We start from the raw sequence: 19,605 nt of genomic DNA on the forward strand, positions 1-19,605 counted from the left end.
GAAAGGAAAGACGCCGTTAATCTACCAGCATCTGCTAAGGATTTTAAGGAGTGGGTGCAAGACTTACAGCTCGTAGACTTACCGCTAACTGATAGGAAGTTCACTTGGTTTCGAGGTAAATCTTGTAGTCGCATTAATAGGATGCTGGTTAGTTTGGAGTGGCTTGAGGAGTTTCCAGATTCTCGATTGAAAGGGGCTCCGAGAGGCCTATCGGATCATTGCCCGTTGATTCTAGAAGATACAAGACTTTGGGCGGGTCCACGACCTTTTCGTAGTCTGGATTCCTGGTTTACACATGAAGGGTTTCTGAGGATAGTAAAGGATGAGTGGAAGAACTTGGGTGATGACCAATTCACAAATAAGCTGAAGGCTTTGAGAGTTTCGCTAAGGAGATGGCACAAGGACAATTTTGGGGATATGGACAACATGATATAAAGAAGTTTGAGGAAGAGATAAAGAAGATTGATGATATTGTTAGTGTGGGTTCTTATGACGAAACAATGGAGGCTAGACGAAAGGCTCTTGTGACTTGCTGTGCGAAGTGGTATGCTAGAAAGGAGATTCATTGGAAGCAGATGTCTCGATCTCAACATGCTAGAGATATGGACAAGAACACCAGGTACTTCCATAACCTAGCATCGGCTAGAAGGAGGAACAACAGAATTGATTCTTTAGTGATTAATGGAAGATTGGTGCGGAATCAGGCCAGAATAAAGATTGCGATTATAGGATTTTATAAAGATCTGTATCAGCGGGAACATGCTCCTTTTAGAGGTAATGCCAACACCGGAGGAGATACGAAAGGCGGTTTGGGATTGTGAGTCAAGTAAAGCTTCGGGTAGTGATGGCTATAATATGAACTTCATAAAGAAATGTTGGGAGGAGATTGGCCAGGAATTTACTACAGCTGTGTTGGATTTTTTTCAGAGTGCAAAGCTACCAACAGAGGCTAATGTAACTTGGGTGGCGCTAGCCCCAAAATTTGTGGGGGCCAAGGAAATCAAAGACCTAAGACCGATTAGTATGGTTGGTTGTGTTTATAAGGTGATATAAAAAGTGCTGGTAAGAAGAATGCGCCTAGTGATGCCACGTTTAGTGGGGAAGACCCAGTCTGCATTTGTAAAGCGCCGCAAAATACATGATGGTGCTCTCATTACTTGTGAGACGGTCCAATGGCTGAAGCTGCGAAGGAAGCAGGCAACAATTGTCAAATTAGACTTTCAGAAAGCTTATGACAGGGTGAGATGGAGCTTTGTGGATATAGTGCTACAGAAGATAGGCTTTGGTCTTAGATGGAGGACATGGGTGAAGGAATGTGTGACCACAACGTCTATGTCGGTGTTTATTAATGGGTCACCATCTAAGCCGTTCAAGATGGAGAGAGGACTTAGACAAAGAGATCCCCTCTCTCCTTTTCTATTTGTTCTTGTCGTTGACGTTTTGCACAGGATTGTGGGTGAGGCGGTAAAGAATGGACGTATTTCTCCATTGTTGGTGGGATGGGACAACATAGAGCTGTCGCATCTCCAATTCGCAGATGATACGATATTGTTCTGTCCTCAGGATACGGAGATAGTGTTGAATTATAAGAGACTTCTACGTTGTTTTGAGTTAATGCCTGGCCTGAGTATTAACTACGATAAGTAAAGCTTGATTTCAGTCAACTGTGAGAAGGCATGGGTGACTAATATGTGTGGTTTATTGGGATGTACCGAAGCTGCATTACCGGTTAGGTACTTGGGAATTTTCTTAGGCACAAATCCTCGGTTGGTGAAGACCTGGAAACCGATCATAGACAAGGTGGAAGATAAGTTGAGCTTATGGAAAGCTAAATCTCTTAACAAGGCTGGTAAGTTAGTTCTCATCAAATCTGTTTTAAACAGCCTTCCGGTTTACTACTTAAGCTTGTATAAGATGCCAAAAGCGGTTGCAGAAAAGATAATTGGACTACAAAGAAGGTTTCTGTGGAGTAAATAAGATGGGATTAATGGTATACCACTTGTGAAATGGGAGGTGGTTCAAGCTCCTAAGAAGCTAGGTGGTTTGGGGGTGGGGGATGCATTACTCAGGAATGTGTCGCTTCTGTTCAAGTGGTGGTAGCGCTTCTCTAAGGAGGACTGCCCGTTGTGGAAGAAGGTTGTTTGTTCTTGTAATCAATTGAACCCATCTTTAATGATGTCAAAACAACCTTTACCATCTAGAGGGAGCTCATGGAAAGATATTTGCCAGCTTAATATAAAGGAGCAACAGGTGAGAGATATGATGATTAGTGGATTGTCTATGGAGGTGGGAAATGGCAGACGTATTCGTTTGTGGGAGGATGGTTGGCTACAAAGTGGCTCTTTGAAAGATAGTTTTTCAAGACTCTTATCTGTTTCAAACCAACAAGGATCTGTAATAGGGGACTGTGGGTTCTGGGATGGGTTAAAGTGGGTATGGAACTTTGAATGGAGGAGAAAATTATTCCAATGGGAGTTAGAGTTGCTCAACCAACTTCATGACTGTTTACGGGTTGTAAAATTGTTGGTTGATAGAGAGGATTCTGTCATATGGAAATTTGACAAAAAATGTATTTTTTCACTAACTCATTTGTGTAGGTACTGCAGAAAGAAACTCTCCCAGAGGACATCACAAGTTACAGTTTCACTAGTACCATATGGAGAGGCCTGGTTCCTCTAAGAGTTGAACTTTTTACATGGTTCGTTTTAGTAGGCGGGGTCAACACGAAGGAGAGACTGAGTAGATTCGGGATTATTAATCATAATGATAATATCTGTGTGTTGTGTAAAAAGGATATAAAATTTGTGCATCATTTATTTTTTGGCTGTGAGTTTACATGGCAGGTGTGGTGCGCTTGGCTAACGCGTGCTGGTAGAGACTGGACTATGCCGGGGACTGTTAAAGAGTTTTCTGAGAGCTGGATTGGAGTACCAGGTTGTAAGTCTCAGCAAAATAAGTGGTTGATAGGCTTCTGTGCAGTTGTTTGGAATATCTGGTTGGAATGGAACAGTAGAATTTTTCATAATACTGAGACAGGTGTTGAAGAGATCAAGACTAGATCATTTTTGAGCTACAGAGTTTGGGGCGGTGGTGATCCATTTGGTTGTTGATGGCAATTCCGGAGATTCCAACGGAGTATACCTTTTATTCGTGTTTAGTGTCTCGTGTTTATATGTTCTTTTTCCTACTTGCTCTACTTCAGTGTGTTGAGCTCCTTTTGTTAAAAAAAAAAAAAACTTATTACACATTAGGTCTTTATATAAGTTTATACATCCACAACAGAAAATAAAAATAAAACTTGAAAAAATACTAAAATTTTTCAATCTATCCTTTTCTAACTTAACTCTAACCTCTAACCTCTAACCTCTATCCATCTTCATCTTTATCCTCAGTTCCTCCAATGGCAAGGACATCTTCGACCACTCCTTCACTACCTCTTTCTTGGATGATCTTCTCTCCCCCACTACCTCTTCTTTCACATTGATTATTGCCAATAAAAGCCCTTTTCATTTGGAATCTTTTTCATTTTTAAAATTTATTGAAAATAAATTAATTATTTGTATCATAAATCATAAACAGATAAACTACACAAATCTAAATCCCATATACATGCTTGAAAGTCTTTTTGCCTGATATTTTATAAAATCTTAATCAAGTAATGCTCTTTTCAACCACGGAATGGTACTGATAATTTCTTTTGCAATTTCCTTTTATTTAGTGTACAATATTTTTTTCTAGCAGAGTATAGTATTAAAATTAACCATAAAAGATTATGACGCTGATAAATGTGACTATAAAAAAATTAAAATTAATTTGTAATCATGAAAGATGAGATTTCGTAAACAAAACTACCCAAATCATAAAAATCTATCAAAAATCTCTAAATTACCCCTCTACTCTAACCTAACCATTCTCAAACTCTAATCCCACCTCATCTCTATTCTACAATTCTCTTCACCATTCCAAAATTCCCAGGTCCCAATCCCTCTTCTATTTCCTCTCTTCTCTCTCTTTCCACTACTATCACCATCTCAATTTTCTGTCGATTTCAAAGCTTATTGTAATTGCAAGTGATAGGGACATTTGGGATAGTGAAAAAGAGCTACTTGGTGTTCTTTATCAGGAGAAATAAACAAGTTCTTGATAGATTCGTTGGCAGGGCCAGAGTTATCCAAATCATGCTACAAAACAAAGCTTCAACCCATGAAAGAGGAAAAGAAAACATGATATGCAAAGATGAAGGGTTTTGGGTTTGTGGGGACTGAAACATGAATAAAACTTCGTTGATTATTAGTGGGAGTGTCAACACAAGAATGAAACTTTTCCTTCGCTTGGATTTATGGTCTTCAATCTCGTCACCGAAACACATGAAGACCAGCATGGTGAATCAAACTCAATTAACGGCCTCTTCGGCTTAGCTTCCCTATCCCAAACCTAAGGACAAACTCGAACCCAAACCAGAGACAGCACATCCTAGACCCTGAACTCGACGATTTCAATCCTAACGCCTTTTTCATCTTGCTAGCGATAGTGGAAGTTAGGAAACGCTGCACCGCTGGCATATTTTGCGAGTTGTGACTCGGCGACTCAATTGAAGACGATGAGTAATAGTTGTTATTGCTGTGGCTATTGTTGGAGTTCGGGCCATTGTAGCGGAGTTCAAAGGCTTCTCGGAAGAGGTACGATAGGCAATAATAATTGTAGGGAGAGAAAGGGGTTTGTCAAAGATTGGGAGCATTGGTGAAGAGGATTGGAGAATGGAGATGAGGTGGGATTAGAGTTTGAAAGTGATTAGGTTAGATTAGAGAAAAATTTAAGAATGTTTGATAGATTTTAGAATTTGGATAGTTTGGTCTATGAAAGTTAGATTAGAGGGCAATTTAAGATTTTTTAATAAATTTTTAGAATTTAGATAGTTTTATCTATGAAACTCTATTTTTTATGGTTAAATTTGTTAGTGTTATAATCTTTCGTGGTCAATTTTGGTACTTTATTCTTTCTAACAAGTTGAATAACTAAGAGGGACTCTTTTTAAAGAAATTATACACTCTAAAAAATATTTTTCTCCCACACACCACGTACAGTGGCGTCATCGCTTTTAGCATCCTTTTTTCTTTTCTTTTCTTTTCTTATTGGTAAGATATTAGAAGGAACGAGGGAATAGTAATGGGTTTGGAGTTTCGGGAGGCTCGCAACATAAGATTAAAAATTTTTGTCAACATAAAGTAAAATTGAATAGAGAAGGCGAAGAGGTAGCAGAAAAGAGAAAAGCAGGGAGGACAGAAATAATGAAGGGGCCGTCACTCGTCGTCATCGCCGTTGGAGAAGCCAAAGATGAAGATGAAGATGGACTAAGCTTAAAATTAAGTTAAAAGAAGGTAATTTGAACATTTTTAATGTTTTTTTTTAATTTGGATAATTTTGTCAAAAAATTAATTTTTATGAATATAAAATTAATTTTATTTTTCTATTGATAAATTTGTTAATATTCTAAACATTCATGCATACAAATGATAGTTTGTTCTAATAAAAAAATTAATTTTTCAATCATTAATATTATATTTTATAATATAAAAAATAAAAAATATTAATTTGAGACACTTAAATAGTTAACTCAAATCCTCTTTATATTTAGATATAATATTTCAAGGAGTATCAATTATGATTTAAAAAAAAAAAAAGGCAATTCTCTAAAATTAAGTTGAAGTCATCAATTAATCAGGAAAATTTTTAAATAATTTGAGAATACTAACGTTTTAGTAATTTTAATTAATCATTAATTTTAATTAATATATATTATATATATTTTTTATAATTGAGAACGATTAAAATTATTCAAATACCATCATATATATATATATATATATATATATATATAATGTCTAATTTATTAAAAAATAAATAGTTAATTTAAAAATATAAAAGCTAATAAATTTTAAATATTTAATATTTATTTTAAAAAATAAGTTTGACGAGTTCGGTACACAAATAAATGAATAATAGACATAAAAAGATTGGCCATATTACAGCTCTAAAGCGCTTGTGAACCTTATAAATTGGATTATTGGACACCATCTTGGTGCCTTTCATCAGCATCTAACTGATAGCAATCTCTTCTAAACTTCAATCCATTACAAATTAATTAAGAAGGATTACAAAGGGCATGGCTGAACAAGAAAACCAAGAAATTGGCCACAAGGAACTCGCTCATAAGACTCTCCTTCAGAGCGATGCACTCTACCAGGTCTTTAATCAATTTGAATTAACTTCCCACATATTTTAGTAAGCAATGTTGTTTAATTTTCATCCCTGATTTTCTAGTCTATAAGATTTGCTAATTTTTATGCAGTATATCCTTGAAACGAGTGTGTTTCCAAGAGAGCATGAATGCATGAAGGAGCTCCGTCAGATGACAGAAAAACACCCTTGGTAAGAGCAATAATGGTTAATCATTTTTCATTCTCCAACAAATTCATATCAAAAAAATATTAGAAGACTATCAAAATTTATTATTTTTGGTTATCAATTAGTTATTAATGTTTAAAAATATGTGATAAAGTATGTTGTTAGATTATTAAATTAAAAGAGCTAGACTAAAGAAATTGAATTGATGACTAAATGAAAGTAAAAAATAATAAATTTTGATGATGTATTAGCATTTCTCTTCATGTAATTAAGCATATATGTTAATTAATTACAAATAAGAAATTAGTGTTATGTGAATATTTTTCTAAAAGTATTATGTCCTTCATGAAATTATGTTTTAAAAAAATTTAAGTTGATAAAAAAAGATTCATAAATTATGAATAGTTATATCTTTAATACACATTTTTAAGTAAGATATCGATCTTCTTTTTTAATTTACTTGAATTTTTGCATAAGTCTCCTTCTTTTTTTTTTTTTTAAATTTGTCTTATGTTAATTTTATTTTTGGTTTATCAAGAATCAAATTTTATAATTTTTAGTTACAAAAATTTTAATATTATGTCACAAAATTATTTTTTTTAAAAAAATTAAATTGATAAAAAAATTGATAAATAGTTATATCTCTAATATATACAAAAAAAAATAGCCATCAAATCAGTCGAGATATATATATATATATATATATATATATATATATATATATATATATATATACAAATTTTTATTAATATATATTTTATATTTTATATTTGAATTTTATAGACGACATATACAAATGAATTTTTTTCCTATACTCTATTATTGGAGATAAGACCTTAGCTTTCTTCAATTATTTAAGCATTTATCAACTTTTTTTTATAGTAAAATACTGTTTCAGTGGGTCAAGTTATCATAGTCTTATTTCTAATATTTAAAAGGGTTCTATTTTTGCCCACAAAAAAATTCACATAGTTAGCTCAATATTGATGGCCTATCATTAAATATGGATAATATATAATATTATTGTTAGTGGATGTATTGTGAAAATATTATTAATTGAGTCAATATTTAAATGTTAAGATTTTAGAGTTCCGAAAAAAAAAAAAAAAGCTAATAATGTTTATGTTAGTAAATATTAAGATTTAACAAATAAAAGATTATAAAAAGGATTTAATATATAAGTAGGTTGACAATAAGATTAATACACATAAGTGGACTGAAAATAGATGAGTCGATAATACTTGCTAAAGTATCTATATTTTTATGGTATATGTTTTCTTCCTGAATTTAAAGCATGGACATCATTGACTCTATTAAAAAAAAAACAAGGACATTTTAAATGTTAAAAATAAATTAATATTTAATCTAAATATTAGAAATTAAAATAGTATTTTATTATTTTTTATTGGTAGAAGAACTAACTTTTTCAACTTTAACAAATTAAATTTACATTATATTGTAAAACATATATAACAGGGGTCTCATGGCTACCCCACCAGACGAAGGACAACTTATAAACATGCTGGTTAAACTCATAAACGCAAAGAAGACGATGGAAATTGGTGTCTACACTGGTTATTCTTTACTCTCTACTGCTCTTGCTCTTCCTCATGATGGAAAGGTCTTTACTTATTATTATTATTATTATTATTATTATTATTATTATTATGCAAGAGGGAACATTCATGAGCAGGACAAGTATTTTCAGTTTACATACATTTCCGTACTAAAACTCAATCCGATATCTGGTGGCATTTTCATAGAAACTCAGACCAAAAATCACAAAGAAACACCAAGAGAAAAGAAAGTTCAACAAGTAAAACTTTTGAGCTGTCATAGATAAGCAAATATAAAAATCCACCGATATATTAATCAAAATTCAGTTTTTATGTATTGATCTGAGAAATATTGTATACACTATTTTTTTTTGTCACTTTTGTATATATTTTCTTGAGAAAATGAAACTCTTCCCTTTTTGTAAGATATCTAAATAGAATTCTCATATCTTCTATTATGTGCACTTTCTCCACTTGTTCTAAGATTAAAATATAATTTATTTTACTAAATACTCTTCAACAATTATGATCATTATGTATAAATTAGTGATAATTATGTGGTAGATTCAAATAATAATCTAATGTTAATTATATCGTTGCTTTAATATTTATAATTATATATACTAGCTGATTTGATGAGTACTTCTATTAATGTTAGATCTTTGCCATAGACATCAACCGGGAATATTATGAACTTGGACTGCCCATGATTGAAAAAGCTGGAGTGGCTCACAAAATTGATTTCAAAGAAGGATACGCTCTTCCTCTTCTTGACGAATTGTTATTAGATGTGCGTACACACCATTCTCCATGTTATAATTGTTGACTAACTAACTCTATTTGAGTTATTGAAAAATTAATAAAAATATTACCTACACATAAAAAAAATCAACTATTAAATCAGTCATTATATATGTGTATATAATTAAATATTTTTTAATTTATTTTTAATATATATTTTATATGGTTGACTGGTTTTTTTGTACACATAACATAGTTAAAAAATTAATTATAAGCAGGGTCAATAGTTAGTTAGATTAGTTGTTGACTCAACAGAATCAGTTAGAGAACATACTAGGTTTTTAAAGTAGTCAAGTTTGTTATTGCTTTAACTAGTTAGCTAGTATATATATATAAGCTATGTGATTTTACCATAATATATACACTAGTTTTGTTATTCGCTGTCTTTGCATCAACTTAATAGTTACTAGAATAATATATACATGTTTGGTCAACTAAAGCTAGAAATTATTCAGGAAAATAACAAGGGGGCATTTGATTTTGTCTTCGTGGATGCGGATAAGGACAACTACTTGAACTACCATAAGAGGGTGATTGAGCTGGTGAGAGTTGGGGGATTGATTGGCTACGATAACACTCTATGGAGTGGTGCTGTGGCGGGCCCACCTGATGCACCAATGCTGGATTATGTGAAGCAATTCCGTAGTTATGTCATAGAGGTCAACAAGTACCTCGCGCATGATTCAAGGATCGAGATTTGTCAAATCCCTGTTGGTGATGGCATTACCCTGTGCCGCCGCATCATATGATAACTACTTTATAATTTATTTGCTTGCTAATAAAGGGTGTATTTCACTATTTCAGCATTCGCAATTATGGAAATGATTTGATTTGAATTGAGTTCAATTAAAGTGATTTGTGTGTCACTTTAAAATGGAGAAAGATGTGCGGATTGCTGCTAAATCAAGTCAAACTATAGTAGTTTGCGTGTGAGCTTATATTATGTTTATTACTATGGAAACCTGTTGAATTTTGATATGCATGTCTCGTATTTGCTTTATCGAAACAAATCATGGAAAATTTGTCAACGTTATGTTGGATGCACATAGAAATATGCGGCCAATTGGTGGAATAGGTCCCATTTCATAGTCATAAAAGCTCTATCATCTACAATTAAATATCTATCGTAATTCATTTTTTAATTAATCATTATTGATTCTAATAATTATGTTTAGATATTATTTCTGAAATTTTTTATATATATATTTAAAATTTAAAATTATATCTTTTTAAAGTTAAAATATTTAAATTTAAATAAAACAAAACAAAAATAATAAACCAAAATTAAACTGTAATCAAATTAAAATAATACTATCAAAATCAATATTTTCTGTTTTAAAACTGGTATATATGATTTTTTTATTCTAATTAACAAGAGTAATAAATACAATTATTTTTAGATTAGTGTTTTGTTGATTTTTAGCAAATCGATGATGGTTCGATTCTAATAGTCTAGAAGCGAAATCTACTCCTCTTTTGTAGGTACCAGTTTTCTATAAGTGCATCAAAGTGTCTCGAATTAGACGAGTATCGAAATGAAAAATAAATTGAAATTTGTAAAAGAATAAAAGAAGTGAAAAATAAAACATTCGAAAAGTAAATTGGCTGAAATCAAAGAAAGTTGCGTTAAAATTTAAAGAAAACAATAAAGGTGCCTTCGACTAGGTCAAAGGACTTTGGGCATGAAAATTAAAGATACTGGAATATAAATTGAATTCGAAAATTAAACATTGCTCGAAACGTAAATTTACTTGAAAAATAAACTTGCTTGAAAGATAAAATTTACAGAAAATTTAATTGGAAAATAAAGACATGTGGAAGGAACCCTACAGAGAATTGAATCGAAGCAGACTCAGAAAGTTTCTGGGATGTGAGTGTGCGTGAGTAATTTCTGAAGCAAAGTTCCAACCTTTATTCCCTAAAACTTTCTAATATTTATAGCCTACTTCTGTAACCGATTATTAATTATAAGGTGCTGTCTTGTATGTGCACTCCTAGGTAACCGTTCCCACTCTTTTGCTAATAGACGTTACCCATAAATTCCTCACATGGTGAAAGCCTTTAATTTCTCTTCTTATATAACTGTTCGATTCACTATTCGATTTCTCATTCAAATACCTGCTTGACTAGGCCCGCTCGATTTAATAAAGTGTCCAAAATCGAGTCTGTGTCGAGTAACTCCTAACTAATTCCTGCACATGCGACTTTTTGACATCTACTTCCATCCCAATCATTTCTTCAATATTTTGAGTTAGCTTATCCTAGTCGAAAATATTTTTCGACTAACAAATTGCCCCCTTAGATTAATGTGTTTGTCTTCGAAACCTTTTTTTTTTTTTAAATGAAACACTTAATCCAAATTCAAACTTCAATCTCCTGAATCAGTAATAATTACCATTTAACTTCCCCATTAATACTAACCCATTTGACATGTCTCCCACGATTCGCACTTTCTCTCTCCACCACTTCACCTTCTCCGCAAAGTTACCTCTTTTTTCTTTGAATTCCTTCTATAATAACGGCTACGGTGACAATCCCTTTAAATTCGACACTTCTGTCTTTGTTAAACTTTCTCGAACCCTTATTCTCTCGATTTCTCTTGCATCTATCTTTCCACACAACCTTTATTCTTCAATCTTCATTCCTCCATATCCTTCAATGGCTGCTTCTTCATCTCATGCTGCTGCCCAAGACAAAGGCAAAGGCCCCATAATGGATCCACCAGCTCCTCCAGCCCTTCATGTGCTGAATCAAGTCAATGATGAAGTCATTGACGACTTACAGCTTCAAACCAATGATTCCAGAATCCTAATTTCCTTCACGGTAGGGGAAGACGTCCATTGTTTCATTGGACCTATTGAAACCCTAGAAAGGGCAAATAAGAAACTACATTTCTTTCCTAGCGCTCAATGGGAGGATTTGTTTATCAACCAAGACCTCCATATCTCTTTCTTTATCAACCAAAAACCTTTCAGGAATAACTCAAAGATTAATCCTCAAGGTACTGACTTCACAGCTTGGTATGAGCATCTTGCTCCTTCAAAGAGCGCCGCTTGGGGGCTCTTGGGATTCAGAACCTTCTGAGACTCTCCCACTTCTCACCTTCCACGCTCCCTTGGATGATTGGAGCCGTTAACCTTCTTTTAGAATAGGAGTACCAATAGTTTTCACCTTCCTTGTGGAATGATTGGTATGTGTCTCTTTTGGATGTAGCCGCTATTACAGGACTCCCGATAAGTTCTCCAGACTTCACCTTTGACATGCAACCCAGACAACAATACAACATTTCTCCCACAACTTCTTATAGTGACTTTATTGCCCATCACATGGGTGCAGAGGGCACTGGTGTTATAGACGATGAACATGTAGCCTTTCTGTTTTATTGGCTAAATGTCATCGTCTTCTGCTCCCGAAGTGTCCAGATGTCAAAACTTTTCCTTTCTCTTGCTGCTCTGCTTTATGAAGGAAACAATCTTAACTTGGCCAAGCAGCTTCTAGGGCGTGTTTTCGAAGAGCTTGGTCAGTTGTAAATTGTCTTCGAAACAATTATTTAATCAGTACAGGTGGCCCTCTCTGGCCTTTTCAACTATGGCTTAATGCCATATTTGAAAAATATATGATAAAGCCTGGAGGTGGTGCTACCGATAAACAGCACATTGAAGCCTTCTGATTGGTTGACTTCAAGCCAAAATTCCTAGACACACAATCGGATGAAGACCGATTTTGTGCTGTCTTTTCTCTCTTCCATTCCTGTAAAGACTTTTATAATGAAAACCTCAATTTCACCCCTTTTTTGCGTCGAAATTGTGGTCTTGCGTGACTTGAGCGCTTACTCTTTCCAAATGATACTGAAAAAAATGAACTGACTAATCGAAGTTGGACAAATTTGCTGGCTGTTCAAGTAATCCCTACAGGGCTGCCCCAACACAAAAAAAGAAAAGTTCAAAGTGACTTTGTACGTCCCTTATTTTACAGCCAAGCAACTGGACTTTTCGCAAGCCATCCCAACTCCACTCCCTCAAAACAATAAGCCATTTTGCCATATCACTCTGATTTCACAAAGAGAACTTGATGTCTGCCTCTTGAAAAATCAACAACATAGAGATCATTTTAACTACCTCATTTATGATCGAAGCTCATACATCACCAAGTCTTGCTTCGAATGGTGGACTGCTTATTACTCCAAATACAGTCGCACTCTGGAAGAAATAAAGCGTTCCATTGTCCAAATCGCTGCTGAAGGTTCACCGAAGAGGACTCTGAAGAGAAAAACTGAAACTACAACCCTCTCATGCCAACCACCGAGGAAGAGTCGACGGACACCTTCAAAGACTTCCAGAAAAGTAATTATATTCATATACTCACTCTTCAACTAAATTTCTTCGAAAAAATCCTTTTATTTGTAACTTTTTTAATTTCACTTTCCTTCAGTTACAATTGCCACCATCGAGTACCAATTTTGACGAAAGTGAACCATCTATTCAAAATATCCTTGCTGCTTCATCACAATCAGAGGATACAGTTGATTCATATTCGAGCTCTCAATTAGTTCAAAGAGCAAAACCTATTCTAGTATCCTTTTATTATTTCACACGTTTCTTTTGATTTAGTCGAAATAAATTTTGACTTTCTGCATCTTGCATTGCAGCCCACTACTACTGCTCAATCAATCACCTTACCACTGGCACCTGATCAGCCACAACAACAACAACAACAACAACAACAAGACTTAGGATAATCTACTTCTCACTCCTCAATCCAGGTTACAGGATCTGTTCAGCCTCTTCGAATCGCGTTTCCACCTCCCACTGGGACATAGGTGGTTGATTTAACAACAGAGCATACCCAACACTCATCAACGCGAACTGTGAGCATTGGACATACCTCTCCAATCATCCAGGCTGCACCTTCGTCCGAATATCAAGTGGCCTCTGATTCTGACTCTCCATCTCGAGTTGCTGAGACTACTGGTCTTGATTCGGATTCTCCATCAAAAGTTCTGGAAACTTTTCCTTCTTCTCAAAGAACCTTCAGTCTTCCCCATCAAGCTGAATTCAAACTCCCCTTGGTCAAGGATCTGAAAATTCGGGTGCTTCCACCGAACCTACAAGTGCCACTCTGGCCAACCTGGTTTCCATCCTGAATCAGGCTATCCAAGAAGACGAAGTGCCTATTCCTGTCCCTATACTCCTTGGTCCTTCTTCATCTGGTTCTTCGTTCGAGCTGAATATTAATGCTCGAGAATAACTTCGATCACTTCTTAAACTCTTGGACCATCCACCTACTGCATGGATTAATGATGCAACTCTCAACAAGCTTTTGTACGATCTTTTGAATTCTGCCTTTGAACTTCCGGCTCCAATCCCACACTCTGCCATCGTCCACTAGTTCAAACAAATTGCCAATAAGAGTGTAGCTACCCAGGAAAAACTCCAAGAGGTAAAAAATGAAGAGGCTAAAATCAGAACTGAGGCAGAAAGCTATACTGCAGCCCTTCAACCAATCAAAACTTCCCATGCAGAATTCGATTTGAGAATCTCTCAAGCTATTTATGTTCAAGCCCAATATGGCAAAGTGGAGCACAAACTTGAAGTAGAATTGGCTCAAATAAATGACAAGCTTGCCAGAATTCGAAAGAGAAAAGCTGATATAGCTACACCTCTAGCCACTGCCCAGCAAGAGCAACACCAACTTATCCAGGAAATTGTTTCTATTGAGGCCAAACAAGAAGAATGTTAAAAACAACTCGACAAGGCCCAATATGAAAAATTCAAGCATGCTGAGGCACTTTCGATTTTAGACAACGAAAGGGTAAAGCTACGTTCAGACTTGGCAAAACTCATGGCGCCTCATATTTCTTCACCTCAGATTTCAGTATTTACAATGGTTTTCTTTTCTTTCAGACTTATGCATTTTGAATTTAATTTAGCAAACAATAATATTGCTTTAAGTACTTTCCGTTAATCGAGTTAATTATATTTTCCGATTCGATATCCTTGATCCGATATGCATTTCCTGAATATAATCCTATCACTTGGAAAGTACATTCCCAAGTATGGGGCCATTTGCCAAGAAATCTTGATTTCTTTTCCATTGGCAAAATAACTTTTAAAACCAACTCACCTATACTGAAACACTGTTCTCTTATTCGACGATTATAATTTCGAGCAACACTTTCTTTTTGTCGAATCATATTCTCAAGTGCCAATATTCGCTCTGAGTCTAATTCATTCAACTCATCAAACATTGCATTCCAGTAATCATCGACTGGCAATTCATTCTGTCTTGATACCCTCAAAGTATTCAAATTGATTTCCAATGGGAGCATAGCATCATGGCCATAAACCAATTTGTAAGGTGACATGCCTGTTGACCCTCTTGGGGAATTTCGATAAGCCCATAGTACTTGACTCAACGTTTCATGCCAAGTTCGAGGTCTGTTCCCGATCTATTTTTTTAATCAGACTTATCAGAATTTTATTTGCTACCTCAACTTGCCCATTGGCTTGTGCATACTAGGGAGTTGAAGTAACCATATTGATATTCCTCGAGGCTGCAAAATTTTTAATTCGCTGACCAGTAAACATAGTCCCTTGATCAGTACTCAATGTTTGAGAAATTCCAAATTGATGGATTATATGTTCCTCGATGAAGTCTATTATTTCATTTTGACCAACTTCTATTAGAGGAACTGCTTCCACCCACTTTGTGAAATAATCAATTGCAACCAAAATAAATTTATGTTGTTTTGATGAAGGAGGGTGAATAATCAATCCAATCAAATCTAAAGCACAACCTCTAAATGGCCATGGCTTTATTATCGAATGCAACTCAGATGCTGGGATCTGCTACATCGAACCATGTTTCTGACATTTCTGACATACCTTTGCATATTCGATACAATCTTTTATCATGGATGGCCAATATACATGATTGCGATATAACACCCATTTCATCTTCTTTCCAGCTTGATGAGCACTACATATCCCTTTATGGACTTCGCCTAAAGTAATATCTTTATCATCTTGGCTTAGACACCTCGGCAAACTTCCATCGATCCCTTTCTTATACAACTCATCAGCCATTATGACAAAATTCATCGCCTGCAATTTTATCTTTCTTTCAACCGGGATGCTAGGATTCTTCAGATACTCAGCAATAGGCTTCCTCCAATCATTATCTTCCCATTCGCCTATACGCAAAGCCTCCCTTTCATCTGCAGGCACTAAAATCTGATGAATACTAGCCAACTTTCTTAAAGTTTCTGGACCGATTCTATACCTCGAAGCAATTTGGCTTAATTCATTAGCGATCTCGTTATGAATCCTTGGGATATGAATTAAAGAAACTTTTCGAAAAGAAGTTAATAATTCCCAAGCCGTTGCCAAATATTTTTGCAACTTCTCGTTATTACATTTGAACTCCCTTGATAATTGTTTCAAGACTAACTGAGAGTTCCCTAATATTTAGACTTCCAAAGCCCCTTTACTGATCAATATTTCAAGACCCAAAATTAAAGCCTCGTACTCCGCCATATTATTCGAGCAGGGATATTTTAACTCGAACAAAAATTCTGATGGAATCCCTTCTAGCGAAATAATAAGAATTCCTACTCCCGCACCATCTTTGTGCTTTGATCCATCAAAATATAATTTCCAAGTACATTTGCCCCCTGGTCATTCAGAATATTTGAATTATCTACTAAAAAATCTGCAATGACCTGACCTTTAACAGCCTTAGCAGGAACATATTGTAAGTCAAATTCTGTCAGGGCTAACATCCATTTCCCTAATCGACCTCGTAACATTAGAAAACTCAACATATATTTAATGAGATTGGTTTGTGCTATAACCTTCAACGATTTAGCCACCATATAGCACTTTAACTTCATACAAACATAGTATAGGGACAAACATAATTTTTCTATCAGAGAATACCTTGTTTCGATATCAGTCAAAACTCGATTAAGATAATAAACTGCCTGTTCATGCCCATTCTCATCATCTTGGGCTAACATACACCCAATTGTGCTTTTAGATGCAGCAATGTACAATTTTAAGGGCTCATATGAACGAACATTCGCCATAATCGGAGCCTTAGATAAATAAACCTTTATCGAATCAAATGCTTGTTGGTGCTTATTTGTCCATTCGAATTGTGAATCATTCTTTAGTTTTAATAAAGGTGCAAACACTTGAGTTCGATCAGAAAAATTCGAAATGAACCTTCAGAGATAATTCACTTTTCTCAGAAAAGATTGCACTTCTTTTTTCGATTTTGGCGCAAACAATGCCAAAATTGCATCAGCCTTGCTCTTATCAATTGCGATCCCCTTTTTATGAACAACAAAACCTAGAAAATTTCCGACTGACACACCAAAAGCACATTTCAAAGGGTTCATTTTTAACCCTTTCTTCCTCATAGTAACGAATTCCTTCCTCAAATGATCAATATGTTGATTCACTGAAATCGATTTAACCATAACATCATCGATATACACCTCCATAAATCTCCCAATATACTCATGAAATATGGCATTCATTGCTTGTTGATAAGTTGCACCAGTGTTTTTCAAACCGAAAGGCATAACCACCTACTTATAAGTGCCTAATTCCCCAAGACAACGAAAAGCGGTTTTGGACACATCATCTTCTGCAATGAAGATTTGGTTATATCCCGAATAACCATGCATAAAACTTAAAATTTTGTTTCCCGCTGCAGAATCGATCAACATATCTGCAATTGGCATAAAGTATTCATCCTTCGGAGTAGCATTATTCAAATCTCAAAAATCAATGCATACCCTTAACTTCCCATTTTTCTTCATTACAGGAACAATATTCGAAACCCATTCAACATAACGTGCGCTTCGAATAAATTTTGCTTTAATTAAGCATTCTATTTCTTCCTTAATCTTTTGATTGATTTCTGGAGCAAAACAACGTGGAGTTTGCTTCATAGGTCGAGCATTTGGTTTTAATGCTAATCGATGTTCTACAAGAGAACGATCAAAACCAGGCATCTCATGATAATCCCAAGCAAAACAATCTTTAAATTCATATAAAAGATGAAAAAGTTCAGTTCGAAAAAGGATCTACAAGACCCTTGCAAATATAAGTAATTCAAACATCCTCAAGAGATCCTAAGTTAATTTCTTCTAAAGGATCCTGTGATTCAAAACCTTTGAAATATTTGTCATCTTTCACTGAATGCTTTTCAAAACCCAAAGGTTCTAAATCATAGATGCAATCGAAAGAGAAATCAATAGATTCATTAGAAATAGAATGAACTTGATCATTTACTGGATTAACATCAACTTGATTTTCAACACAATGTACTTCTGATATTAAATTAGCAGTTTGACATGAAATATCATTTGTAATACATAAAGGAAAAGAACTTAAACCATGACTAAACTCGATCGAAGACGTCGAGTTGTTACAACTAAGAAAAGAACTTACATTCTTAAATGATTTCACTTCATCAGAGGAACCACCTTTATTTTCTACAGAAAGACAATTACTTAAATAATTATTTAAAGTTACCAGGTAGTCCGAAACATCCTGAACTTGGTCCATGGAGCAATCCGTCAGCAAACCCTTAAGATAGACAATCCCAGCCAGTCGGGCTCACATTCAGCTGTGGATGGCCCAACTTTACTGTTAAACCTTCCGAAGACAAGTAACAACCTTCGCAATTATAGGAGTTTAGCGTTCTGTCAACATTCAAAGGCTTCAACTTATGGCTATACATCTTGAAATCGACATGCAGCAGTTCGACATAAAGATTCGAATCTGCCTTAACGACTTCAGGCTTGCCATCCTCCGTCTAAAGAAGGACACTTTAATGCACAGTAGATGGTACAGCTCTAACACCGTGGATCCAATTTCGCCCCAATAAAGCATTGTAACTTACTTTTGATGGCACCACCACGAACACAGTATTTCGTTCGAATGATCCCACCTTCACTCCCAAAGTAACAAGACCTTTTGCTGGAGTCGAAGAACCACTAAAGTCTGTTACAGCAATATTAGTGGGGACCAAATCATCAGGATGCTTTCCAAACTTCATCAGCATCCTCTCTGGTAGGAGACTTATGGTTGCTCTGACAAATAGATTTTTGCCGGTATAGAAATTATCAATTGATCAATCGTAGTATAGTCTAAACCGACGCAAATCCTTCATCAAACAAATATACAATTTATATCCGAGAGTACTAGTCTCCCGAGTCGTTCTCCCTTGGAATTGCCAAAGTGTGCATCTTATTGATTTAGTAAACTTTGTTGGAATTCTTTGAAGGTTTTAGCAAAGCGATGAGAAACAAACAATCAATTATCAAAAGACTTGGCTTAGGGTTGGCGTTGGAAATCCTATCCTTATAGTCCATTCAATGTTGACAACAATTAGGCCTTGCTCCATTTAGTTATCCCCTAGGTATAGAGGAAGGTCAAATGAAAGTAATTAACTTGAGTCACAAGTCCTAGCTTCACCTTATGGGAACCTAGCTTTAGTGCACTCCAAGCCAACTAGCAATCCCTAATTCCAAACCAACTATTGATACACTATTCAACTTCTTCCACAGACTAAACCCTATGCCAAGTGTGAGAATTCTACTCCATAGCTAGTGTTGTCATTTTATCAAACATGTGATGAGTAAGAAGGAAAGGCATAGTAAAATGAGAAGAAAAGTCAAATTGAAAGTATTGCAACATAAAGATCTAACAACATGTCTCAAAGAGTAGCAATGAAAATCCAAAATAGAGATGAAATCCAAAATTACAAAGTTAAATTCTAGATCTATGAGAATTGATCAATTGTATCTACTACTTGAAATTGGAGAAGA

The 19,605-nt window shown here is 34.9% G+C and overlaps 1 protein-coding gene across 1 annotated transcript; it reads left to right on the forward strand.

The window, feature by feature from the left end:
* Nucleotides 1-6,030: 6,030 nt before the first annotated feature.
* Nucleotides 6,031-9,738, forward strand: LOC107626903 (caffeoyl-CoA O-methyltransferase 5). Its single transcript, XM_088501217.1, has 5 exons — nucleotides 6,031-6,244; nucleotides 6,350-6,429; nucleotides 7,882-8,026; nucleotides 8,620-8,751; nucleotides 9,218-9,738. Exons 1-5 carry the CDS (start codon nucleotides 6,164-6,166, stop codon nucleotides 9,509-9,511), a joined length of 732 nt encoding a protein of 243 aa, XP_088357343.1. The 5' UTR covers nucleotides 6,031-6,163; the 3' UTR covers nucleotides 9,512-9,738.
* The last annotated feature ends 9,867 nt before the right edge of the window (nucleotides 9,739-19,605 follow it).

Source organism: Arachis ipaensis, chromosome B1 (assembly GCF_059453495.1).
Source record: "Arachis ipaensis isolate K30076 ecotype BB chromosome B1, ASM5945349v1, whole genome shotgun sequence".
Taxonomy (NCBI): Eukaryota; Viridiplantae; Streptophyta; class Magnoliopsida; order Fabales; family Fabaceae; genus Arachis; species Arachis ipaensis.

Bases quoted from the DNA above. Each gene is read 5' to 3' on its own strand.
- LOC107626903 (XM_088501217.1), top strand. From the start codon at position 6,164: ATGGCTGAACAAGAAAACCAAGAAATTGGCCACAAGGAACTCGCTCAT. The intron at 6,245-6,349 runs GTCTTTAATCAA...ATTTTTATGCAG, and splicing joins AGAGCGATGCACTCTACCAG to TATATCCTTGAAACGAGTGT. The intron at 6,430-7,881 runs GTAAGAGCAATA...CATATATAACAG, and splicing joins ATGACAGAAAAACACCCTTG to GGGTCTCATGGCTACCCCAC.